This window comes from Crocuta crocuta, unplaced genomic scaffold (assembly GCF_008692635.1).
Source record: "Crocuta crocuta isolate KB4526 unplaced genomic scaffold, BGI_CrCroc_1.0 scaffold2, whole genome shotgun sequence".
In the NCBI taxonomy this organism is placed as follows: domain Eukaryota; kingdom Metazoa; phylum Chordata; class Mammalia; order Carnivora; family Hyaenidae; genus Crocuta; species Crocuta crocuta.
The window spans coordinates 5,369,099-5,395,626 of NW_027528640.1; the positions used below are offsets into that span (position 1 = coordinate 5,369,099).

The 26,528-nt window shown below is 39.1% G+C and overlaps 1 protein-coding gene across 2 annotated transcripts in view; it reads right to left on the reverse strand.

Moving 5' to 3' along the window:
* Window positions 1–26,528, reverse strand: part of PRKG1 (protein kinase cGMP-dependent 1) — a 1,238,678-nt gene that overhangs the window by 1,056,904 nt on the left and 155,246 nt on the right. For both annotated transcript variants that reach the window (XM_077755217.1, XM_077755219.1), the window contains exon 2: window positions 11,119–11,285. In XM_077755217.1, the coding sequence (XP_077611343.1) occupies window positions 11,119–11,242 (124 nt within the window). In that variant the 5' untranslated portion in view covers window positions 11,243–11,285. The remainder of the gene's footprint in view (window positions 1–11,118; window positions 11,286–26,528) is intronic.

Below are 26,528 nucleotides of genomic sequence, written 5' to 3' on the forward strand. Positions count from 1 at the left end.
TGCCACCCTCGATTATGAGTGGAATCCATTTTTCTTCTCGTAAAACCTAAATCCTCTCATGTTGCTTCTCAACCTTAGCTCCAATGCCCTCTAAATGTCTTGGAATAAAACTGAACCTCCTCCAGCGTCCTGCAAGTGACCTTGCCAACCTCAACCCATAACATTGGCTTCCTTCTCGTTACCATGCCAAGCTTTCCCCACCTCATCACCATTCTACTTACAGGTGTCCTCATCTAGAAACTCTATCCACACTTTTGTGTATCCAGCTCCTTCTTGTCTTTCAGGTCTCAGCTCGAATGATACCCTCTCTGGAAAGCCCTCCCTGACCCACCCGATCATTGCCAGACCCACCTTATGATTCTCTCTTCCACCACCCTGTTTTATCAATTCACTCATAGCCCTGATAACTGTCCACAACTATCGTGCTTACCTTTGTGAATGTTCTTTGTCTTTTTCCCCTACCGCCACCACCAGGATGTAAGGTCTGGAAGACACGGACCGTATATGTCTTGTTCACTATCGTGCCTTCAGTGGCCCCTGAGACACAGTCAGCACTGAGAAAGCATTTGCAGAAATTGAACAGCAGGCATGAATAAATAATCAGATAAACTGATAGGTGAATCATAATAAAGAAACTGTATTGCCAAAAGAATTTCATTAAATACTTTCTTGGCTATCCTCAATTGTCGAGGGCTTTACAAAGAATTTCATGCATTCACAGACGACACTCAGTCAAATCCACACTCTGCTTTATCTCCAACACCTTTTCTACTTTTGTAGAAACTCGCCATATGGAGGGAAGGAAAGCATGGTAGTTTAGCGATGCCTGCTATGTATATACGGAACTTAATTCTCAACACAAAGAAAAATCTGCTGAAACACTCTTCCTGTTTCATGTGACTTTGACCTCTAGAATCGATGTAAGAAATAAAAACTTAAATTCACAGGATTACTGAAAAGATGTGTCAAGACTTTCCATAGAAGTGATCTTAATCTTCTTTTAAGAAAGTGGCATGAAAATTGTTCTATAAAACCTATAAATTATTTTCTTGGCAGACTAATTTTTAATTGACTTGAGAGCCTTATCATCAATATTTATGATTATCATTGTTACTCTTCTATTTTTCTCATAAGTTTGAATTTAACCACTGCTAGAACCTTATCCATTATATTAACAACTCCATCATTTCCTAAAATAGGACATGAACTCTAGGAAGAAACAGTTTCATGTAAATTCATATACGCACATGCTGAGGATGCACATAAACAACAGGCTGAGTCAATAAACATCTTTGCACTGGAAATTCTGGAGCAAATTACACAAACCTTTAAAAAATGACTTTAATTGAAGGGCATATACCATCATTGATGGAACACTGGGGACAGTATCACTCTATAGTAAGAATACTGCTGAAGGTACTAAATATTCTAAAACAATATGAAATGCAATATAATAAAAGAATAATATAAAATGATGCTCTGTAAACACAAGTCAAATATAAAGTATGACACTGAATTATATTCTTCTAACCATAACAATGAAAAAAAAAATGGGTGAGGATGTGAATGGCTTTCAAAAAGGTATGATAATAGGCTATTAATTAAGCTCTAATGGAAACAGATGCTCATTTCCCCTTTTGGCCAGTGGGAAATAAGTGATACTTTAAAGAAGCAGGATCAATTTTTGAAGGAAATTTTTAAATACATTGACTGTTAATTATGATTTTGTGAAAATCTTTTGAAAACAAAAAGGTTTTGTGAAAAGCTTTCCTCTGTAAATACACCACTGCGTATTGGTTTTGGTGACATGGAAAACCACTTTTCATAATACTTGGGCCACCTTCACCAGAGGAGTTTTCTAGTACAGCTTTGCTATTGATAAATGAACAGAGTAACTTAACTGGCTTTGATAATGAAAAGTACACAAAGTAACCTAAGTGTTCTCATTAAGTTACACAAAATAGCCCACAGTAAATAGAGAGTGAATATTCTGTCTTGTTTTAAAACCATTGGCTTCCATATATTCTTATGAATGACTAAAAGGTGGCTTTGTCATACAAAAAAACAATGAGCCTTGGTGAAGTTGGGTAAATAATGTAGAAAAAATGGTACTATATAAATCATTAATATAAATAGAGTCAATAATAACTTCTTGACATTTTAAATATACATAAAACGTGAATTTTCAGGAATTACTTTTAAAACCATCTTAAATCATCTATCTTAATTTTATATCTCCGTGCACTACCTAAGAAGCTTTAGCACAAAAATATTTTCATTTTCATCAGAAAGGAGTTTGTAGGAGAGCCTAGATATCTAAAGATCAGACTCAGACTTCAACCTTCCAAAGCTACAGTAGTTAATTTCAGATAAAGTATGTGCTATTACAGTCTGCATTTCTCAAATGCGGAGTCATGGGAGAATTCCAAATAAGGACTTCAGAGACCAATTCCAATTGGTCCTTTGTCCTGAGGGTGGGGGTGGGGGGCTGTTGCCATAGCAGTCACACTCGGGAGCTTTGTGCTGAGAAGTAGCTCCTATCTGCCCAGCCCTTTGAGCACATGCCAACACAAATGCTAACCATTCAGGGATTTTTCATTAGAAGAATGGATATTAAAAGCATTAGTCTATCAAGCCCCCAAAAATCATTCGAAATCTAGTTAAAAGTCTCTGCAGAAATACATCTACGTGATTTTAAATTGAACCCACAGCAGCGTCAGAAGCCTGTCTAATGTTCAGCATGCACACTGGTCAACAGTTCTACGTAATGATGGCCAAAGTAAGTTTTACCTCATTAGCAGAAAATCATTGTGTTATCACACCACTGCCAAAAAGTTACTAATCCATATCTTCTTTCCATTTTTTCAGCCTCGCTGTTTTCATTTTTCATGTTCGATGAAAATGCATTTTTAAACTTTAAAATCTAGCATTCTCTCAAAATTGCAGAATTGAGAGATGGATATTGTAGCAAAATGAACCAGCACAGAAATAAAACACATAACCGTTTATGAACTAAGAGTAAGAAAAACAATACTTGTACCTTTTTAACCTAACCTATGATCTCCTTTAACGATTTCAGATTCTTTTTTTTTTTTTTTTAAACAATGGCTTTCCAACATTTTTGGTCAAAGAAAAAAAACCAAGCACAATAATTTTCAAGGATTTTCACTTTCAGGAGTCTTCAAAAATAAGAAGCCACACTATTTTCCTCCTTAATATATTCAGTTCCACCATCAACAATTTGAAATAAATTCCACCTTAATAGTTCAGAAAGAAAACAGAGGACAATGTTAGAACCACAGTGTGATACAGCTATTTTTACAAAATCACACAAAGATACAAGTTGCCTAATGAGTAGTAAGAACATTATCCTTCCAGGGCACCTGGGTGGCTCGGTCGGTTAAGCATCAGACTTCGGCTCCAGTCATGATCTCACGGTTCAGGACTGTGAGCCCCGCATCAGGTTCTGTGCCGACAGCACAGCCTGGAGCCTGCTCTGGATTCTGTATCTCCCTCTCTCTCTGTCCCTTCCCCTGCTCATGCTCTCTCTCTCCTTCAAAAATAAACAGATTAGAAAAAGAATATTATCCTTCAAAATATGTCCACTTTTCAATAAACTGTGTCCTTAAAACCTCTTGTTAATTTTTCTTGACTTGTACAACAAATGCTACTACTTTATGATGCTGCATAATATACGCACATCTTTATATTTATTAGCAACAAAGGAAAAAGCTATCACTCTGTGTAATCACCTATCCCTATTCGTCAAATTTGTCACTAACTGATTTGGGACTATTTCCCAACATAAAACGCACCCTCACACAAAAAAGACAAAAAAGAAAAAAGCAAGCGTATTCAAAAATATGTACTCCCCTCTAAGGACAATTTATAAAGAATTCTTAAAATATACTGGGGGAAAAGAACAGAGAAGCAAAAATATATTGCCTTCCCAGTTTCCTGCTTTGAAGTGGACAACTTTCATTTAGATTATAAATGTGGTCATATTACTTGATAGATAATTCCTCTTACACCTGACTTAAGTACGTGCCTTCATGGACAAAAAGGATTTCTTACAACGATACCAAAAGCATAAACCAGGAAGGCTGATATATTTGACTACAGCAAAATTAGTAACTTTTGTCCATCAGAAGAGATCACAAATGAGTAAAAATTAAAGCTATAGATTGAGAAAGATATTTTGCAATGCATGTAAGCAACAGGGATGAAAATCTGAACTAAGTCAAGCAATTCCAAGAAAACAGGCAGAAGACTACAACAAACACTTCACAAAAGAACCACAGACAGCCCACAGATATATGAAGAGATGTTCAGTCTCATTAGTAATCTAGGGCAAAATAACTGGAAACAATCCAAATATAATCATTAGCAGAAAGGATAAACAAATTGGGTTTTACAGCACATCAAATTGAATGAAAAAAATTAACAGAAAAACACATGCAAGGTAATGAGATGTCTATCATTGAGTACAGAAACCCTTAAAAGTAACAACACACATTGCATGTACAGGTAAGTTTTTGAGAGGAAGCCTTTGGAGGGCCGGGTGCCCACAGACTGGCTACTAGGATCCCTATTCACACACCCACAGACTGAGAATGTGGGAGTTCAGGGAGGGGACAGAGATGCGTTCTGATTCAGCCACAGGGAATCCTTCCTCCACCCCCACGAACTTCCTCCAAGCAGGTGCCACTTAGTCACTGCTGGAATGCTTCCTGAGATGCTGTTCTTGCCACCACATCAGGCTGCTCATGTCACTTCAGGAGCACGTCATCAGCAGCATACTGATTCCAAAATCCTCCCTAGAACTGGTGTCTCTTTGCTCATCTAGATTCAGGAAGAGTAACTCATTCTCAAGAGACAGCAGTTTCGATGTTCAAAACATTATCCTTTCTTCCTAAACTTCCCATCTATACATGCAACAATATCATTTATATATGCATAGTGCTTCCTGGACCTGGCCAAGTCTATCAAAGGCTTTTTTGAAGCCTGGCACCCCAGAATAAACATGATACCCCCAAGCCATCTAAATATCTCAGTCCCTTGTCTTCACCATTGACTCCATAACTGAAATAGAGTTTAATATGTGCATTTAATGCTTCCAGATTCTCTTGGCTTATGATAACTTCTTATAAATAGACGTCTGTTTTGTTTTTCTATAGCCAGGGCATACGTTTGCTCTTTAACATGAACTTTATAAGCACGGTCCAATGAAAGAAGCTCAAAATAATTTTAAGTTCATTGGTATTTCATCTATTCTAAAGATAGCTTTCAGATTAACATGAAAAACTCATAAGGCCAAAAGACAACACCTGATTTTGGAGAATAAAATTTTCTGTTTCTCATGTTAAAATTACTGAGAGAGCTCATTCATATGAAAATGCATTCAATTCCCTCATACTCTCAGGTAGTGTTGTGAATGCTAAATGACACGGTGAGGCTCATCATTAATGTTCAATTTTATACAAAATCCCTCTTTGAATGTCAGCTTTCATACATCATTTAATTATCTAAAGATAGCAAGAATGTTTCAGGGGGAGAGGGTGACAGTGCCGGAAGTATCACTGAGTTGTGTGAGTTAACTTCCAAAGGGTGGCCAGCACGATGTCCACACTGAAGAATTAACAGTGTTAGACATCAATCTAACAGGCAGACCTGGCATCAGCCCACAGAGTGTAGAAGGGAGCAGGTGACCCCATGAGTTGGTCTTCAGAAGGGAAAAGGGCAATCTTGGTTCAGTAGGAACAGAAAGGTGAGGCTCGTTCCTGAGTGTTGATATCAACTGTCAAATATCACTTAGCATCTGTGTACAAAGGCCATATTAAAAGTGTGCAAAGAACTTCTTTAAAGAGCCTGTGAGGAAAAAAAAAAAAAAGAACAACGCTATTCATTACGTGCATTAAAAAAAAAAAAAATAGGTCCTTCAAGGTGCACAGCAGAGTTGAGTCCCAAACAGTAAGGACACAGAGGTGAGCCAAGATTCAGCCAAGTTCCAGCTGCTCTTTTAATAAGGAAGAGAGAACGGGTAAGAGGAGAGGAGTGAAAGGTCGAAGATCAATGGAGAGGTCAAAAAGTGGTTCAATGTTCAAAGGGTGCAGAGAGGCTGAAGTAAGAGGTAGGAATTGCCATTTAAGTTCTATTCCTTCCTTGAAAATAATAAAACTTTTTTTTTATCCTATGTTTTAATGTTGTGCATTTTCTATGGGCTTTTCAAACTGGGATAATAATACATAATACATAATAAATATGTCACATGGACACCCCTAATCTGTACTTTGAAAGTTAACATTGCCCAGTCACCACATATGGGAACTCAAGAGCACATGCACCCCAACATACTGGTTGTATGATCCTGGCCAAGTCATTTACCTTGTCTATCATCAGGCCTTTTAGCTATCAACATGCAGATGATATAATACCTACTTCTTAAGGGGTGCTCTGAAGATTCAAATTTAATACCTATAAAATGAACAGTACCTGGTATTTATCAGTAGTTGATAAAAAGCTATTAACATTAAAGAATGGACAATTTCATAACCTCACAAAAGAATGGATAATTTCATTAAAGAGTTTAACTTAAAATAGCCAAGGCTCAAAGAACACTAAATAGATAACTCACAGTTTTTTAGAAAATAAAATATAATCTATCTGCTCCCACAAATATCGCAGAAAACATGCAAAACCAGTATCTCTAAGCAAATCAACCACTATGGCGGATACAAATTCAACATTTTTCAATATGAAAATACTCAATTAAGATTCACAGAAAAGGTATTTTAATCACACCACCATCAAAAGTCACTAAATCAGACTACGATTTATGTTGGATGATAGGAGACTAAGCCTATCTTTATAATAAGAACAGGGAGGGCAAGAATGTAAGGATAGTTTCAAATTTTACATCGATATTAAGGCCAATGTCTAAGAAAATAAACTGTATTCAAGTACTTTATAAGATTCATTTATCCAGTTGAAAACATAACTAAAGTATAAGAGAGCCTTAGCAATTTAACCTACTTACACTGCTGTCTTAAGAAACTAATTCCAAACAATTCTGATTAAAACTTAAAACTGAAACTTCTCCGAGCCAGCAATTTTAAGTATCTGAAAGTCACACAACTCATTTTGCTTGAAAATACATGATAATATATTTACACTACCCCCAGATGATTTTCCCCGTCATCCTCATTAGTGAAGCCTTACCATATGACTATTCTCTTTTGCTAAAACGATGAGAAATTCTGGCATTTAGGTGTGCAATCATACTTGGGACCCTGCCCAGCTAAAATAAAAATCACTTAAGGCACATGTTCAATGGCATTATACAAAGAAACTTCATTTAAGGAAAGAGAGAGAAAATTGGGCTACTCTTCCATGTAAACTCCCTGGGTGTTTCTCTGAATATCTGGATGATGAGCAAGTTTGTGAATGATCTTGTGGAGCCCACTGATCCATTGTGGCTATGGTATACTCTTTATAAATATTAATGCTCGCAGACAAGAAAGAATCCATCTATATCAAGAGCATTGCTCTCTAAATTTTGAGACGATTAAATATGCTGATAAAAAAACTAAACAATGAAGCATTTCTCCAATTAAAACTTATAAAAATTTAAATGATATTTTCTTTTTTTAATTTGAAATTATTTTGACATGAGGATATTAGTGTCAGATCAGCCAAAGTTACACTGAACAGGTTAGAATTACAGCTTGAGGACAGATCGGCATCACATCTTAAGATTATAGTCATTTTACTGAGTTTCACTGAAGGCAATCAAGGGCATCACTGCAAAATCTGTGACTCTGAATATTGATATACTATTTACAACCCTGTTTTAAAAAAAGATAATTAAGATGACTTGCTATTTAGTCAATCCAGCAGTAAAAGGAAGAGAAATAAAATTTATTAAAATTAGCTTGTAACAATGGAGGAGAAATTAGTATATTCACCTTTGCCTAGGAAAGCCTGCCTTCGGTATTTCTTCTCTATTTTGTCATAAATATGTTTGTGTGTATGTTTCTGTGTGTGTGTATGTACGTGCACAAAATTCTTGTTTTCCTATCTCATATCCCCCTTCTCATGTATCGTAAGATGGACTGCCTTTACATCACATCACTTAAGCATTAGCTTTACAACATAGTATTTAAATTATGGGATATTAAGAAGAGTGAATATCAGCCAAGGACTCCATACTCTTTTGGGGGCAAAGTGCTAGCGGACTTTCAGCCATAGCTGAAAGGTACATGGTAGGTGGCGCTCTGACCTGGTTGCTATCTTTATTTGGAGATGAAGCACGGTTTAGGGAGACACACGCAGGGGCAGAGTTGACAAACAGTGGAGTCGGGATGGTTAACTTAATGTGTCAGTTTGCTAGGCCCTGTTGTCCAGACAGGATTGGTCAAACATCAAACTAGATCCTTCTGTGAAGGTATTTGGTAGATAAAATTAGCATATAAATCCGTAGACTTTAAGCCACAGATTACCTTCCTAATGTTGGTGGGCTTCAACCAATAAGTTGAAGGCCTCAATAGAAAGACGACTGACCTCCACTGAGGAAGAAGGAATTCTGCCAGCAGCCAGCCTTCAGATTTGAACAGTAATATCAACTCTTCCCTAGATCTCCAGCCTGCTGACTTCCCAGGTAGATTTTGGGTTTGCCAGTATCACAATCACATGATCCAATTCCTTAAAATAAATATCTATCCATCAATATCTATCTATCTATCTATCTATCTATCTATCTATCTATCTATCTATCTATCTATCTATCTATCTATCGGCTCTGCTTCTCTGGAGAACCCTACCACATAGCCCTACAGTTAAAAGCTGGAGCTCTGAATCCAGATTGCCTGGGTTCAGTCCTAATTCTACTATAAACCAATTGGGAGACCCAGGCAAATTACTTAACTTTACTGGGCCTCCATCTCTTCAGCCATAAAGAAAAAACAATAAATATTACCTCTTACCTCACAGGATTGTTTTGAATGTTAAATACACTGTATACATGGAAAGTGTTTACAAAAGCATGCTCAGTATGTTGGGCTTTGTTCTAAGCACTCAATAAACATTAACTATGATTTCTAAGCTTCTTCTACCATAGCTAGTAGACTGGCTGTTACTGTTAGAAAACAGAATAGTATGCATAAACAGTATTTTTTAGAAAAAATCTGCAAGGCTGTGTGGAAATTTATTTTCGTAAGCTATTCAACATAAAGGAGAAGTGGGCATACAAGTTTTCAAAATATCCATTTCTTGAATGGATTTTCAATAATTTGCATTTGTAAATAGTCGAAGTGAGGTGTACTTTGCTTTATACAAGAGGCATGTTCTTACAAACATGGCTGACAATGAATTATCTCAAAAATCAACTACGAAACCGCTGATAGACTGTAATCTAAGAAATGCTTCAACTTGGTTTGTAATTGTTAGTGCTTCTTAACCCATCCCTCTATATTTCTAGGTTACATTTGGCCTCTATAGATTTCTCACCTCTTTCTCATCCATTTTGCTCACTACCCACATTTACTCTTTCCCTATAATTTCATCTCTTTCCCCTGCAACTGTCCGGCAAGTGAGTATTGTTTGGGTTTTTGTTTATTGCGTCTTGCTTATATCCATAAGAAAGCCTAGCTGATCATTTATCTCCTTTTGGCCTGGGGAAAAGCATTATAATGTTGACACAAAGGCTGAAACCTTCTAAAGAAAAAAAATGAAATTATAACTTAAAAGTTGAATGCCTAATATGTGTCAAAAAGAAGATGACAAAGGAAAATTAAAAGGTGAATGACATATGCAGGAAGAACCTTTTTTTATGTCCTGTCAGGAATTTGATGGAAATAATAGCACTCGCTGCTATTTTATAACATTTTACACTGTACATTAAACATTTACTCAAATTGTTTTTATTAACTTCCTAATAATCTCGTAAAGACAGAACGAGCAGGATGTTCCAATGCCAGCATTAAGGACAATTTGGGCCAGGTAATTCCTTGTTGCGGGCACCTACCCAGCAAGCCATGTTCCTGGTTTTTACCCATGGGATGCCAGTAGCCTCCACGCCCAACCTGTCCCCACTGCAATTGTGACAACCCAACCTGTCCAAAACTGTCCCCTGGTAATATCAAATGTCCCATGGAGGGACAGAATCATCACCAGTTGAGAACCACTGTCAGAAACAAGTAGTGCCTTTTATATATATGTATATATATAAATTAGGTGAAATGCAGAGAAGTTAAGTCACCTCTTCAGATACATTCCTTCTTGCAACCACCTATGAACTTGACAATTCTAGGAAAGCACCATGAATGCCAACCACCCATCACCACCTACAGGCTGACTGTGATTTCTGTATGGCAACGCTGTGATCTTACAGGCACTTCGGAACTCACTTTCTCCTTGGCTGATCTGGTCATCATCTCAGGCTTTTGTTTCCCCCCAGAAAGAAAACATGGCATTACAATCTCCAAGTGAGAAATGAACATTAGGAAAATCTGTCTCAGCATAAAAGAAATTTGTATGGTGTCTCTCTTTCTTTTCAAGGCAGTTTCTATCTTAATTTGTGTAAGATTTATGAAACAATCTATCACTCTTATTAATTAGGCAGCTAATAGGCCCTCCGACCAATCTGATTTGTTTCTTTCACACATGTACAAAACACTGAAAACAATCTCTTTTTATAGAAGCATGAGAGCAGGAAACCCAGTCACATCCTGAAAATTAAAAGTAGAGTTGACACTTTGATTATGTGACCAAAAATACTTTCCAATGGCCTCAAGCTTCTCTGGAAGCTTCGTGAGCTTGCTCAACGACCTGACAGTGTGCAGACGTACACAGTGTAATAAACAGCATTTCTTTCTTTCATGCTCTCACACTTTCCCCATGTCTAGAAAACTACTCGATTCTCAGATTCGTATTCTAAACAAACCCTGTGTACAACTAGTCAACCACTGTATCTAAGTCGGGTCCCATCTCTTTTCAAACTGTTTCTCAACAACACAAGAGGGAAATGTGGACCTTTCCCATGTAACGTCACCATCAGTGTGCAGGCCAATAAGAGGAAAAGGGAATATCTGCATGTCAGAGACTCGGGGTTACAAACCATACCTTCCATTACATACACCAGGGAGCCCACGTCGCCTTCTTTGATGATGCAACTGTCTTTGCCATATTCCACCGGGTACATACAATCCACAATCTCTTGGATCTGCGACAGCTCCAGGTTCTTCATAAAGTCATTGTCAAGGATAGCTTCCTTTATGAGATCCTTGGACCTAGGGAGAGAGAGGGAAGATTTATTGGCATATCTGACAAATGTTCTCACAGTCTCTGAAGTTCAGCAGGGCCATCCAGTGTTCTGGCACACTGCAATGCATTTTCTTGTTAGGAATCCAGTCGTGTTCTGAAAGACCTGACAACAAAGTAATCTCGTGGCAGTAGGAAAGGCATGGAGAAAATTTCCTTTAAATACAGTATCATTTAACACACCTGTGACCAACCAACAACCAAGCAAAAGTATGAAATTCCATTTTGTTTCACGATGCTCTTTAATCACAAAGACTGAGAAAGCCAGTAGACAAGCATTTTAACTTGAAGTTTGCAGCTTAGTTTAAGAATGAATGTGAACAAGATAGAAGAAACTTAATTTTTTTTAATTTTTTAAATATTTACTTATTTTTGAGAGAGAGAGAAAGAGAAAGAGAGAGAGCACAAGCAGGGTAAGGGCAGAGAGAGACAGAGTCAGAATCGGAAGCAGGCCCCACACTCTGAGCTGTCAGCACAGAGCCCAACACACAGGGCTCGAACTCCTGAGCTGTGAGATCATGACCTGAGCCAAAGTTGGACGTTTAACCAACTGAGCCACCCAGGCAGCCTGAAAAAGATTCTATGACACAAACACTCTTATCACTATCTTTACATATTATAAAAGAACATCAGGATGTGATGTACTATACATAATTATAGTAAAAACAGTAAAAAATTACCTGTTTATTTTTATGTGCGTCTTCCACTAGACTTTACACTCCACATGGGTGGGGATCACTTTTAGTTTTATCTCTACTCTATGTCAAGTGTTAACAACAGTGCCAGTTACAGTACAGGTACTTGAGGGTAATGTTTTGGTTTAAAAAATGGTAATCACTGGACTCCTAATTACCTGTTTGAAACAACTGGTAGAAATGTGATAGCTCTTTATCCAAACCCGATGTAATTTTAGAGAAAATCTATTTCTTGAAGCAGTTTAGAGTGAGGTAACTAGGAAGGTAAAACTCCATTGAACCAGATAGTTTTAAACGTGAGATGATTTAGACATGGATTAAACAGGTAGTCAGCGGGAAAGATATATACAAATTCTATAATTGGGATTTAGCGGTCACCCAGGAAAGTTTTGCAGAACTTAAAGATGGGAGTAATTTGAGTCTCTCAGGGATAAGAAGGTTCAAGTGACTTCTTAAGGATACAAAAATTAAAGAGAAACTAAGAAATATTTTGTCAGGAGGAGCACAGTCAGAGGGCTGCTGGAGATAAAACAAAAGCAAAGACCTTAAAAACACAGAGAGAAAGCAACACATTTGGAATTGTATATTAACAGTCTTCATTTGGGGCACCTGGGTGGCTCAGCTGGTTAGGCGTCTGACTTCAGCTCAAGTCATGATCTCATAGTTTGTGAGTTCGACCTTCGCATCAGGCTCTGAGCTGTCAGCAGTTTGGAGCCTGCTTCAGCTTCTGTGTCTCCCTCTCTCCATCCTTCCCCCACTCGTGCTCTGTCTCTCAAAAATTAATAAACATTAAAAAAAAATTTTTAAAAAGAGTCTTCATTTAAAAAGTGTCTGCCTACAAGCTGGTCCTTTGTCCACATCCGCTTCACAAGTGGTTATCAGAGAAATGACCTGAGTAGCAAATACTGACTAAAGCACTAACTCTCCCCATTTCGGGGTGGCCTTTCTTCTAGACCTTAGAGTCCAACCGGACTTTAGCCGTCACACAGTATGCTTTGTAATGAATTGGTGTTCAGTAATAAAAAGGTACTATAAAAAACTAAACACAGTTGAAAATTTACCAGTATGAAAAATATACTTACAAGGGACCTTTACAATGCAACGAAGACCTTTTATGAAGAATGTTAACAGTATGGGGGAAATTCTTACACTCTAAGTGAAAAAGCAGAATACAGAATTGTTTTTAGAGTAAGAAAATATTTTACAAGAGAATTTAGAGATAGAAGAATTTAGGTAATGAGAAAATTGAGAATAAAAGAAGGCCAGGAGGGGATCAACACCCATCTATCAGTATGGCCACGATCAAAAAGACAAGAGGTAACAAATGTCGGCAAGGATGTGGAGGAAAGGGAGCCCTCGTGCACTGTTGGTGGGAATGTAAATTGGTGCAGCCACCATGGAAAGAAGCAGTGAGGTTTCTTAAAAAATTAAAAATAGAACCACCATATGATCCAGTAATTCCACTTCTGGGAATATAACCAAAAGAAATAAAAACATTAACTTGACAAGATTATCTGCAGCTCCACGTTCAGAGCAGCATTATTTACAATAGCCAAGAAAGACATAGAAACAACTGGAGTGTCTACTGACGAATGAATGAATAAAAAATATGCGGGATGTACACACACACATGCACACACATGCGCGCACACAAACACACACTATGGAATATCATTCATACATAAAAGAGGCAATCCTACCATTTTTGATGACTGGAATGAACTTTGAAGGCATTATGTCAAGTGAAATAAGAGGAAAACAAATACGTTATGATCTCACTTCTTTGTGGAATCTAATTTAAACACACACACACCAAACTCATGGAAAAGAGATCAGATTTGTGGTTACTAGAGGTGGGGGGATAGGAGAAGAAGGAATTGGAAGAAGGTTGTCAAAATGTAGAGTTGCCATTACATGAAAGGATGGGGATGTAATAGACAGCTTGATGCCTACAGTTTGCACTGCTATACAATAGAGAGAGAAAGCTGTTGGGGGGGATATTTTTCTTTCCTTGTTATTTTATCCATAGGAGATGAGGGTTGTTAGCGTAAACCTAGTGTGATAATCATTTCACAATATATATAAATTAGACCACCGTGTTGTATACCTTAAACTTACACAGTGACGATGTCAATCATTTCTCAATAAAACTGGAAAAAAATTACCAACTCAACAGTATTATGTGTGAAGACCGTAATGTTACTTTCCAGGAAATGGTAGGTGAAGGTGGTGGTAACAGTATTAACTGCAGTAGCAGTGATAAAAAAAAAACAGGAGTAAGAGAATATACAATGAGGACCTGAAACAAATTTAGAAGGAAATAAACAAAATGTTGGCATTGGTTGCCTTTGGTGACAGAATTATATATTTCTTTCTCTCTACTTTCATCTATTTATAAAATTTTCTAGAATGGGACATGCTTATTATATTGAGAAATCTTTCACTTTAAAGGCAATTTATGAAAAAGTCATTGTGCTATTCAGAGAAATAAAAATAATCTCATTTAATCTACTTCTCATTGAAATAATGACATATTTAATACTGATTGTCTTTTATTGGCATATTCAGTGTTACCCTTTGCAATAGATTCTTGTTCATGTGGCCTGTGTTTAAACACTAATAGTATGGGGCGCCTGGGTGGCTCAGTTGGTTAAGTGTCTGACATCTGCTCAAGTCATGATCTTGCGCCCCACGATGGGCTCTGTGCTGACAGCTCAGAGCCTAGAGCCTGCTTAAGATTCTGTCTCCCCCTCTCTCTTCCCCTCTCCCGCTCATGCTCTGTCTCTCTGTCTCTCAATAATAAATGAAAATGTTTTTAAAAAAATTAAACACTAATGGTAGGAATTTTCACCTAATATAGAGACAGTCAGTTGTTAAGAACTTCCGAACAGACTATTTTAAAAGTGAGACTTTTGGGATGCCTGGGTGGCTCAGTCGGTTAAGCATCTGACTTCAGCTCAGGTCATGATCTTAGGGTTAGTGTGTTTGAGCNTCCCCCTTCCCCTCCCCCCCCATCAGCCCTCAGTGTGTTCTCAGCATTTAAGAGTCTCTCACGGTTTGCCTCCCTCCCTCTCCCCAACTATTTCTCCCCTTCTTCTCCCACATCACCTCCATTAACTTCCTCCTAATCCACCTATATGTGCAAACATATGGTATCTGTCCTTCTCTGCCTGACTTATTTCGCTCAGCATAATACCCTCTAGTTCCATCCATGTTGCTACAAATGGCCAGATTTCATTCTTTCTCATTGCCACGTAGTATTCTATTGTATAAATATGCCACATCTTCTTTATCCATTCATCAGTTGATGGACAGTTAGGTTCTTTCCATGTTTTGGCTATTGTTGACAGTGCTGCTATGAACATTGGGGTACATGTGTCCCTATGCATCAGCACTCCTGCATCCCTTGGGTAAATTCCTAGCAGTGCTACTGCTGGGTCATAGGGGAGTTCTAGCGTTAACTTTTTGAGGAACCTCCATACTGTTTTCCAGAGGGGTTGCACCAGCTTACATTCCCACCAACAGTGTAGGAAGGTTCCCATTTCTCCACATCCTCACCAGCATCTAGAGCCTCCTAATTTGCTCATTTTAGCCACTCTGACTGGCGTGAGGTGGTATCTCAGTGTGGTTTTGATTTGTATTTCCCTGATGGGGAGGGATGCTGAGCATCGTTTCATGTGTCTGTTGGCCATCTGGATGTCCTCTTTGGAGAAGTGTCTGTTCATGTCTTCTGCCCATTTCTTCACTGGATTATTTGTTTTTGGCGTGTGGAGTTTGATGAGTTTCTTATTGATATTGGATACTGGCCCTTTATCTGATGTTATTTGCAACTATCTTTTCCCATTCTGTCAGTTGCCTATTAGTTTTATGGATTGTTTCCTTTGCCATGCAGAAGCTTCTTATCTTGATGAGGTCCCAGTAGTTCACTTTTACTCTTGATTCCCTTGGTTTTGGGGATGTGTCAAGTAAGAAATTGCTGCGGTTGAGGTCAAGAAGGTTTTTTCCTGCTCTCTCTTCTAGGGTTTTGATAGTTTCCTGTCTCACATTAAGGTCCTTTATCCATTTTGAGTTTATTTTTGTGTATGGTGTGAGAAAATGATCTAGTTTCATTCTTCTGCATGTTGCTGTCCAGTTCTCCCAGCACCATCTGTTAAAGAGACTATCTCTTTTCCATTGGATGCTCCTCCCTGCTTTGTCAAAGATTAGTTGGCCATACATTTGTGGGTCCAATTCTGAGTTCTCTATTCTATTCCATTGGTCTATGTGTCTGTTTTTGTGCCAATACCATACTGTCTTGATGATTACAGCTTTGTTAATCCTAGATAATTCTTTCTATTCAGATATAATCTCCCTTTTCTCATTCATAACCCTCCACTCTGCTGATCAGGGCACTCTGGTTACTGGTTTGCTAAACAGTCACATTTAATCCATTCTCTAGATGTACAATCTATACCTCTACCGCTACCTTTTTATATCTCTCTCTCTGGAGTAATCAGACTATATAGTTTCTCTGAGTAACATCTTTGTTTCTTTCTCATCGCCTCTAAACATATCCTACGATTTCTCCCTCTGAATCAGGTCTCTTAGTCTCTCTGCCTGGTCATTTCATTTCCTATTTCACTTCCTCCCCACCCTGTCATTTCTCTCTTTGTATATGCTCTTCCATCAACACTGCATACACACAGTTCTTTATTTGTAGTTGGGAATTCTGCTTTTGGGCCTTTAGGATGTCCTTTGTCTTTGGGGTTTTTCTTTTTTCTTTTCTTTTTTTTTCTCTTCTTTTCTTCTTTTTTCAATTTTTGACACTGCAGTGTTTTCTAAAGCCACAGGGATGCAGGGCAGCAATAGAAGAGAGATGACTGACGGATGAGAGATCAGACACAATATAGAAATAATACAAATGTCCTTTAAGATGGTACTTAATTCAGGGAGATTTTCTGCCACATATTTCTTCGATTAATGGATGCTAAAACTGTAACTTATGACTATGTTAATAGGGAATTCTTATAATTAAAGCTCGTGGGAATCCCTTGCTCATACATCCTACATTTCCGTGGACTTTGAATCACTGACTCTTGGGCAACTTATGCATTTTAGGAAAGAAAGAGGTCTCCTCTCCAATTTAAGGCTGCCTTCAGGGCCTAGAATTTATTCTCCATTCAAAGCCTCTCTTTTGTTTTGTCCTGAACACACAGCAGGGAAAAGCAAATATGACCAAGAGGGCTGGGCCCAGAGACCTGAGAATACATACCAAGTCCCTGCATTTCACAAAGACTTCCAGGCACTTTAGAAAATATTCAAAGCTATTAAATTATTACCACGCATGAAAATTAGCCAAAGCAGTTTTACAAGTGTAGTGTGAAGCATCTATAATTGGCTATTTTACTACAAAAGCACAAACAAGACTCCATTTCTTTGGCGCTTACTGGTCAGATTTAGGCTCACAAGTCAGGAGATGCAGTAAATGCAGTTTCAAAGCCCACCAGTCCTGCAGTACAGTCTCTGCAGAAGGCACCTCAGATGTCTAGTCAGAAGCAAATGATGGTTTACTCACTTAAAGTCATTACAAAGCCCCTTAAGAGTTTCCAATCCCAGGAGTCACCAAGGAAACTCCATTCATCTTCTGTGAAATATCCGGGTAATTACCCGTAAGCAAGAGAAGCTCTTGGAGTCCTCCTCTTGCTGCCCCAACGGGTTAAAATTCTGTCTCAACAGTGAGTCCTATCTCTTGTCCCACAGCTTTCCTGAACGAGCTTTGTAGGTAGAAGCAGGCTGAGGGCTAAGACATATCCATCAGCCCACATTGCTTAAAGATAGAATTTAATCCCGCAAAGCAACTGACCAATTTAGAGATTTCCTCAGAACTGAAAATCAGTTTTCAACAAGTTTCAGACGGTATTTTCACATCAGCCAACTCTGCCATAGCCATCCCAATCTTGAAGCAGAAATGGTCATGAAGAGACCAAAACTATTTTTAGCATTTACACCTAAAATCAAAACATGGGGTTCGCTGGGCCCAAATATATGATAGCAACATTGTACTTGGTGACCATTGACATGATTCTTTTTTCTATCATCTGCATTGAAAATAATTTCCAGTTGTCATTTCCCTTCTAAAAACTACCCTGAAGCTCTAAAATAGATGAGAGTCTAAATGAAATTTAGATATTATAACTCAAAAGAAAAAAAATGTCTGGGGCAAAGAGACGGTTAACCCATAAAATCTATGCACTCCATAATCACTTAAGCCTCCTCCTTTTTAACTAGTGCTCTGTGCTTATTCAAATTGACTGAGAACACCATGAAGTAGCTCTTGAAATCACTGCTCCCATGTTAACAGATGGAGCAGATTTGTGCTAATTAAAAGAAAAGGAAATTATTGTTCTTTGTACATGTTCACCAACTTCCAAAACATCAACGTTAAAGTCTTCCATTCAACTATTCAAGTCATTCAGCGCTCTAGAGATACATTTTACAGCTACTTCACACTAGTGAGCCTGACTTAAAATAGAACAGTCTCCAAAAGGGCCCAGATCAAACTCTCATCCTCTGAGTCTCTCTTTCATAACATGGAAGTAGAACCATGGGGTTTCACAGAAGTACCATAGAGTGCTTTCCATGAGAATCAATAAGACCATACATGTTCCATTACAGAAGGTAAGAACCATGTGGCCTGGTCTATTATGAATTAATTCTATTTTTAAAGATTAGTTATCTAAGCTGCAAAACACAGCAACAATTAGGAAGAAAATATTTTATATATATTTATATGCCCAACTGTAATTCACCATTGTCAAGCAATTGTTCATCTTTCGACACCCTCCAACAATGGAGATCCCTTACAGCTCACTTGTTTCCAATAAGGTCAACATGATCACACCATGAACATCCAGCAAGTTGCCTCACCTACCGACGTGACCCTGCCTACGAGGCACAGATCATGTGCCACAAGGCACTGTCTAGCTCTTGAAAACCTAGTACTTCAAGTCATCACCATGTATTCTCCATGGCCATTTCGATAAATTCAGTGGCATGATTTTAAACCTAATCACCAAAGAAATCATTTTAGAAGAGTTTCCTGTTGTTCAGGTGCTTCTCAGATTAAACTCTGGGATATGCTGCATTACTTCTTCCAGTACCTAACATGTGTTTGAATTTAGCAGCTGGAAACTAACATGTTTCTCTCTACATCGGCCACCAACCCCCAAAACATGTGTACTTTCTCTTGGCTGAAAATTAGGACTTAGGTCATTCATGATTTCCTCTGGTGCTGCTTCCAGAAAATGAGGAGCAGAGTTAGCCTTGTAACAGTGACCCCCAGGTCTTAAGGAGCAGGTTATCTGTTTTGATGAACTCGATTCAATTTCATCTCCAAACGGCTTAGTTTGTATTAGGCTTTAAATATATGAGACACATTCAGTTGGCCTGAAGGGAGATGACATATAGATTGAGAAATTCTTTTTTTAATAACTCAAATTTAAAAACCAAACACTTATGCTCCTAGTTGTAAAAGCTCGGTGGTTTCCAAGCTTCTCAACCAAAGTGGAAAAGATTAACCAATCATGACATAAGATCACTGTAGTAGTTCTACTACTACTACTACTACTACTGCCTCTGCTGTTGTTGTTGCTGCTGCTGCTGCTACTACTACTATTTATCAAATGGTTAGTCCAGGCTCCTCAGCAAGGGGCCTTATGTCACCTCAGTGCCACAATGACTTGCTGAATTTGCCGTGGTGGAACTGAGGCTCAGAGAGCAGCTGTATAATCAGCCCAATGTCCCACAACTAGTACATGGCAGGTCAGAGTCAGGATTTTTTTAAAGTTTATTTGAGAGAGAGAGAGAGACAACACACAAGAGCGTGCATACACACAAGTGGGGGAGGGACAGAGAGAGAGGGAGTGAGAGAATCCCAAGCAGGCTCCACACTGTCAGCAGAGAGCCTGATATGGGGCTTGAATTCATGAACCATAACATATGACCTGAGCCAAAACCAAGATTCAGATGCTTAAAAGACTGAGCCCCCCAGGCATCCCAATAGGAACCGGGATTTAAAGATACACTCATGTGACTCCTAAGCCTCGCTCTATCAAACTGTACAAGTTACAAGCCCACAACACCAAGTTGCGTTCATAATGTGAATAAATTATCCCAATTATGAAATGCAAAAGCAAACATTCTTCTAATTTATCTCTACCTCTGCAAAAGTAAGAATGCTATGCTTGGATAATGTGACCTTCTATCTGCAGAAAGCATTGTGCACTCTCAAAACAATGCCCCATCTAACATTTCATTCTATTATTGCCACAAACCTGTGCAGTAGGTAGAACAGATGTTACTATTATCCCTATGTGGCAGATAAGAAAACGGAGGCACAAAGGGGTTAGATGCCTGCCAAGTCAATGTTGGAGATTAAAGGAGATCTCAGGCAACTGACTTCCAGCCTGAAATCAACACGTTTCAGATCTTCCTTCATTACAATCACATTCATATTCTTTCTGTCTCTCTCTCTCTCCATCTTTGATTCTCTTCTCTGTGCCTCTCTCTCTCTCTCTCTCTCTTTCTCATGCCTTCAGCCATTGGGCAAAAAGTCAATAAATCCACTGCCCCACTATCGGCAGGGAACCATGGCCATTTGACAAGAATTCTATAGTTTAAAAAACTCTTTGATGGTTCATTCAGGGAGATTTCTTCTTGATCCGATTCATGCTCCACATTTGCAAAGTCTGAATACGTCTTGAGGCTTTCATAGGGAGAGAACCTCTAATACAGAACCGTCTCCTGAATTCAGCAATGGAATTCAATTCACTTGGGGTTTTGTTTGATTTGTTTTGAATTTTTTAAATTTATTTACTTCGAGAGAGAGACAGAAAGAGTGAACGGGGAGAGCTAGAGAAAGAGGTGGAGAGAGAATCTCCAGCAGATGCCATACTCAACACAGAGCCCAACATGGGGCTCAAACTTATGAACCAAGAGATCATGACCTGAGCCAAAACCAAGATTTGGATGCTTGAACTGACTGAGACATCCAGGGGCTCCGAACTCACTTTGACTCCAGTGTGTTCACATATCTGTCATGAGCACATCCCTTTTCCTCTCTCCTTTCCTTCCTCAAAGCCTGCCTCAAAAGGACTTTGTGTACAAATACGGAGGGGAAATAAAGTCCAAAAGTTTCCTCTTAATTAATATAGCATATTAAACATCAAACACTTTCCCTAGAAGCGTTTTTACAGTAGAAATCTAATATGTGGAATTTATAAACCTAGCAAAGCCTATTAATACAATGATTTCTGTGCCCTAATGCAATGAGTTAGCTATGTTAAATTTTGGTCAAGGAACCCAATGTAGAGAGGAAAGGAAGGGCAGAGATAAATGTGATTTTGTCACTTGAATCCAATATCTGTTTATCACCCTGTAACATGCTGTCCTTTAAAAGTTTGTCCCTTTCAGTGGCAAATAGTGAATATTTATTATATTTCCAATGCAACAATTCTAGGTTCAAATTCTGCCCCTGCAGGTAAATACAGATAATAGTGATTGATGGGTTTAAAATGCGACCATAATTACCCACAAAATGATTGAAAAAGTGACCCGGAGTAGCTGCTGACATGAGCACAGTATTTATGGAACGAAGTCATGCCTACAAATCTGAAAAACATTCCCAAAAATGTGTCCCTTGTGAAATAAGGTCACAGTCGTCAGTGAGTGAAGGACAAGAAGAAACAGGGAAGCCATAAAGAAATGGAGGCAGGCCATGGAGCCAAGGAGGTTGAGAATAACAAATAAATACAGAAGACAGAGGGTTCATAACACAAGGTATACTGGAATTGCAAATGATACATTTGTAGGTATGTGATCTAAAAGCGTCTGAATGATTCCAGCCAGTGGAAGGGGGATTTCAGGACTTTGCCAGGCCAAACTTCCAGAAGTCTGAAACAGGCTACAGAAGGGAGGAGTCGGCCGCTGAGCATCTGGGGTACTGGGTCTACACATACATATCTAAATGAATTCATCCAAAGGGAAGAATTGAGCCTGAAATGCTGCTTCCCGAACCCGAGGCAGTCAGATGGAACACAAATATTTGGGGGTGCAGATGGGATGAGGGGCTTGCACAATATTCCTGGGGTGGCGGTTACCAAAATTTCAAGGGATTCCTTTATGGAGCCATTGGGTTATGATGTACCCTGAGCTGGGAATACACTACCAAAGATGAAGGGACTGCTGGGCACTCTGCCTGCAGCCCCTCCCACTTCCTACTTTTCTGTCAGTCTCTGGAATGAGAGGGCCATGAACTGGACAAAGTGACGTGAAGAAGGGGAGGTCATCCATGAGGACACTAATGTCCCTTGGAGGTAGAGTCCACATATGAGGAGAGCTGCCAAGAAGGACCTCCTTGGAGTATTTTTATTCAAGGTGTTTGAGACACGTTTGAGAAATGTCATTTCACCTTATCCTCCCCCCACCCCAAAAAAAACCTTCCAGAAACAAATCAATTGTGCAACTTAGGAAGATGGTTGATGTAACATTGCACTCCCACTCCACAGCCCTTCTTCAAGACTCCAGGCTTATCAGTTAGTCTTATACAGTAGTCTGCAGGCACTTGACGATTAGATTCATTCATTCATTCGTTCATTCATTCTTTCGCTCATTCATTCACCAAGCACGTCTTGAGTGCCTCACATGACAGCAGGTGCTCAGGGATGAGTGGAATAAGGGCCTTGTCTTCTCAGAGCTGCAATGCTGGTAGTAGAGGGAAGACAACACAGGTAAATAAACAAATAACCATTTTGAAATAGAAAAAGTGGAAGGTTACAAAATGGGTGCTGAATGCAAACTAAAGAGGAACAGCTATTTGGGGTCTGAAACAAAGACCTTCCTAGAAATGGAACACTTAGGCTAAGATTTAAGGATAAATCCTTAAATTTAAGGATAAACCCACAGGATGAGGGCACTCCCAGCAAGAGCAAAAGACTGTTTTCAGGCTCAAGTCTGGAGAAGGTAGTTTTGAGCAGGAGAAAGGAGGGCTGGAGATGAATTTGGAGACATAAGCGAGGCTGGTTTAGACAAGAGCTTGAAGACTGGAGGAAAGAACCAGAGTCTTAGTCAAATGAAAAGCTACTAACAGTGAAACAAGGTTAGTGAGTGACATGGCTTGATTTATAGTTTTAAGAGATCACTTAAGACTTGCAGGAAATGAACGGAGACAGTTGCAAGTGGGAGAGGGGTAGGAAAGCTGAGGAAAGTGCGACTGCAGTATTACCACGTAAGACATAGTGACGGCTCAGATTAGGAATATGACAGCAGAGATGGGTAGAAGCATAAATGAACTCGAAGTATATTTTCCAAGTAGAAGCTCTGAGACTTCATGTAGGATTGAACGAGGGGAAAGGTAGTGTGGGGGATAAGCTTAGAAATTCCCTGGGCTTACGCCAATAGCTTAACAAGGCATAAAGAAGTACAATGCCATAGGATGCTCACCCCCGAGTGTGGGTAAACAAGATTAGGACCCCAGGATATGGAGGGAGGGTGCAAAGGCACCCAGGACGCAGAGGGCAGGTGCAAAGGCATCCAGGATAGAGAGGGAGGGTGCAAAGGCACCCAAAACAAAGGTATATGAGGTAAATAAGATTAGGCATTCAGGGCTAAAGCGCCCCCCAGTTTGGTAGTGTAAAAGAAATCTGCTTTTACAGGAAACAAGGACCAAGTCAGGTAAGCAGGTAAATAGGGCTAGAGATGGCTGCACATTGCTGCCAGTGAAGTCTCCCAGAGTGGAAATGATTTACAAAAGAAAAGGTGCCTTGTTAACCCTGAAGTTGTTTGCCAGCTACCTGTCTCATCCTCTAGGCTAGCTAAGATAAACAGACACGGCGCCTCCTGTCTGCCATTAACAACCATCTGCCCATCTGCCAAGCACCAGGATTTGCATTATATTGACCCAAACCCCAAACACTGTATGTCTTCAAAACCTCCTTTCCCTCAATCCCGTTGAGTTGATGTTCACTGATTCATTGTCTCTCTGTGCGCACCCATCACATTGTAAGCCTTCTGACCTTAATAAATATGAGGCAAGGACCCTTATTCAGGGTCTTGTCTTTTCCCAGACATTAGCCATCTCTTGGTTTTAATCCTGAGTCCCACTTTCTTGTTAAAACAGGAAAGAACTTCAGACCCAGAGTCTACGATAAGGTAGTATTTTGTTAAAATTCTACCCAAAGCACTCTACAGATCCAGTGCAATCCCTATCAAAACACCAACAGCATTTTTCTCAGAACTAGAACAAATGATACTAAAATTTGTATGGAAGCACAGAAGACCCCAAAGAGCCAAAGCAATCATGAGAAACTGGAGCAAAGCTGGAGGCATCTCAATCTCAGATTTCAAGACATACCACAAAGATGTAGTCATGACAGTAACAAGGTACCGGCACAAATATAGCACACAGGTCGATGGAGCAAAGCAGAGAGCCCAAAAGAAAATCCACATTTATATGGTCAATTAATCTATGACAAAGGAAGCAAGATTATACAATGAGGAAAGAACAGTTTCTTCCACAAATGGTGAGGGAAAAGTGGACGGCAACATGCAAAAGAATGAAACTGGACCCATTTCTTTTACCATACACAAAAATAAACACAAAATAGAAGACCCAAATGTGAGACCCGAAACCCTGAAACCCCTAGAAGAAAACATAGGCAGTAATCACTTTGACGTCGGCTGTATAAACATTTTTACATATATGTCTTCTGAGCAATGGAAACTAAAGCAAAAATAAACTATTAGGACTACATCAAAATAAAAAGCCTCGACACAGAAAAGGAAACCATCAACAAAATGAAAAGGCGACCTACTGAATGGGAGAAGATCTTTGTAAATGATATAACTGACAAAGGGTTAGTATCCAAAATACATAAAGAACTCATATGGACAATTCAATACCAAATAATAATAGTAATAATAATAGTAGTTCAATTAAAAATGGGCAGATGACCTGAATAGACACTTTTCCAAAGAAGACATATGGATGGCCAAGAGACACATGAAAAGATGCTCAACTTCACTCATCATCTGGGAAATGCTGATCAGAACAATGAGATATCACCTCACATCTCTTCAATGACTAGAATAAAAAAGATAAGAAATAACAAGTGTTGGTGAGGATGTGGGGAAAAAACAAACCCTAATACACTGCTGGTAGGAATACAAATTAGGGAAGCCACTGTGGAAAGCAGTATGGAGGTTCCTCAAAAAATTAAAAATAGAAACACCATACAATCCAGTAATTCCCCTACTGGGCATTTACTCAAAGAAAATGAAAATGTTAATTCAAAAAGACATACATGGGTGGCTGAGTCGGTTAAGCGCTAGACTTTGGCTCAGGTCATGATCTCATGGTTCGTGGGTTTGAGCCCTGCATCGGGCTCCATGCTGATGGCTCAGAGCCTGGAGCCTGCTTCAGATTCTGTGTCTCCCTCTCTCTCTGCCCCTCCCCTGCTCCTGCTCTGTCTCCCTCTCTCTCTCTCAAAAATAAACATTTAAAAAAAGACATATGCACCCCTGTTTATTGCAGCATCATTTACAATAGTCAAGATATGAAAGTGACCCAAGAGTCCACTGATAGATGAATGGATCAAGAAGATGTGGGGGGGGGGGGTAGATAGATAGATAGATAGATAGGAATATTACTCATCCATAAAAAAGATGAGATCTTGCCATTTGTGACAACATGGAGGGACATAGAGAGTATTACACTAAGTGAAATAAGTCAGAGCAAGACAAATATAACATCATTTCACTTAAAGGTGTAATCTGAAAAACAAAACAAACAAAAAACTAAAGCAGAGAGAGATCCATAAATACAGAGAACAACACGGTGGTTACCAGAGGGAAGGGAGTGAGGGGTTGGGCAAAATGGGTGAAGGAGTGTGGGAGACACAGCCTTCAGCTATGGGATGAATAAGTCACAGGGATGAAAGGCACAGCATAGGGAATAGAGTCAATAGTATTGTAATAGTGCCAGTAGTGCCGTATGCTGACAGACAGTAGTGACATCTGTGGTGAGCATAGCATTTTACAGAGAACCCAACCAGCCTGGAGCTGCGGTCCACAGAGAAGACCTCACAAAGACAATGGAAAAATACCGGAATAGGCGAGCATAGATCAGGGAAGTGACGGAAAGGAAGCACTTCAAGGAAAAGGATGGCTAACATTTCTTGCTGATTCTTGCCAAAGGCACATTTTCCAATATGATTAGTTTTCAATCACTGGCCTCTGTAGCTTTGACATGATTTAGTTACTCGTTATAAATGAACACCCTGCTTTAGACTAGTAACAGTAAGCACTGCGCTCCCCCACGTTAATTATTTTAGATCACCTAAAAATACTATGACTGTGGCTTTATTCCTCAGACTACTTTAAATACAAGGTACCACAGCAACGGAAACTGCCTGGAAACAGAATCACTTGCGAGAAAGCCAGGAAGATTTATTATAGTCACGGTCATCGTCCACTTTTGAAAAC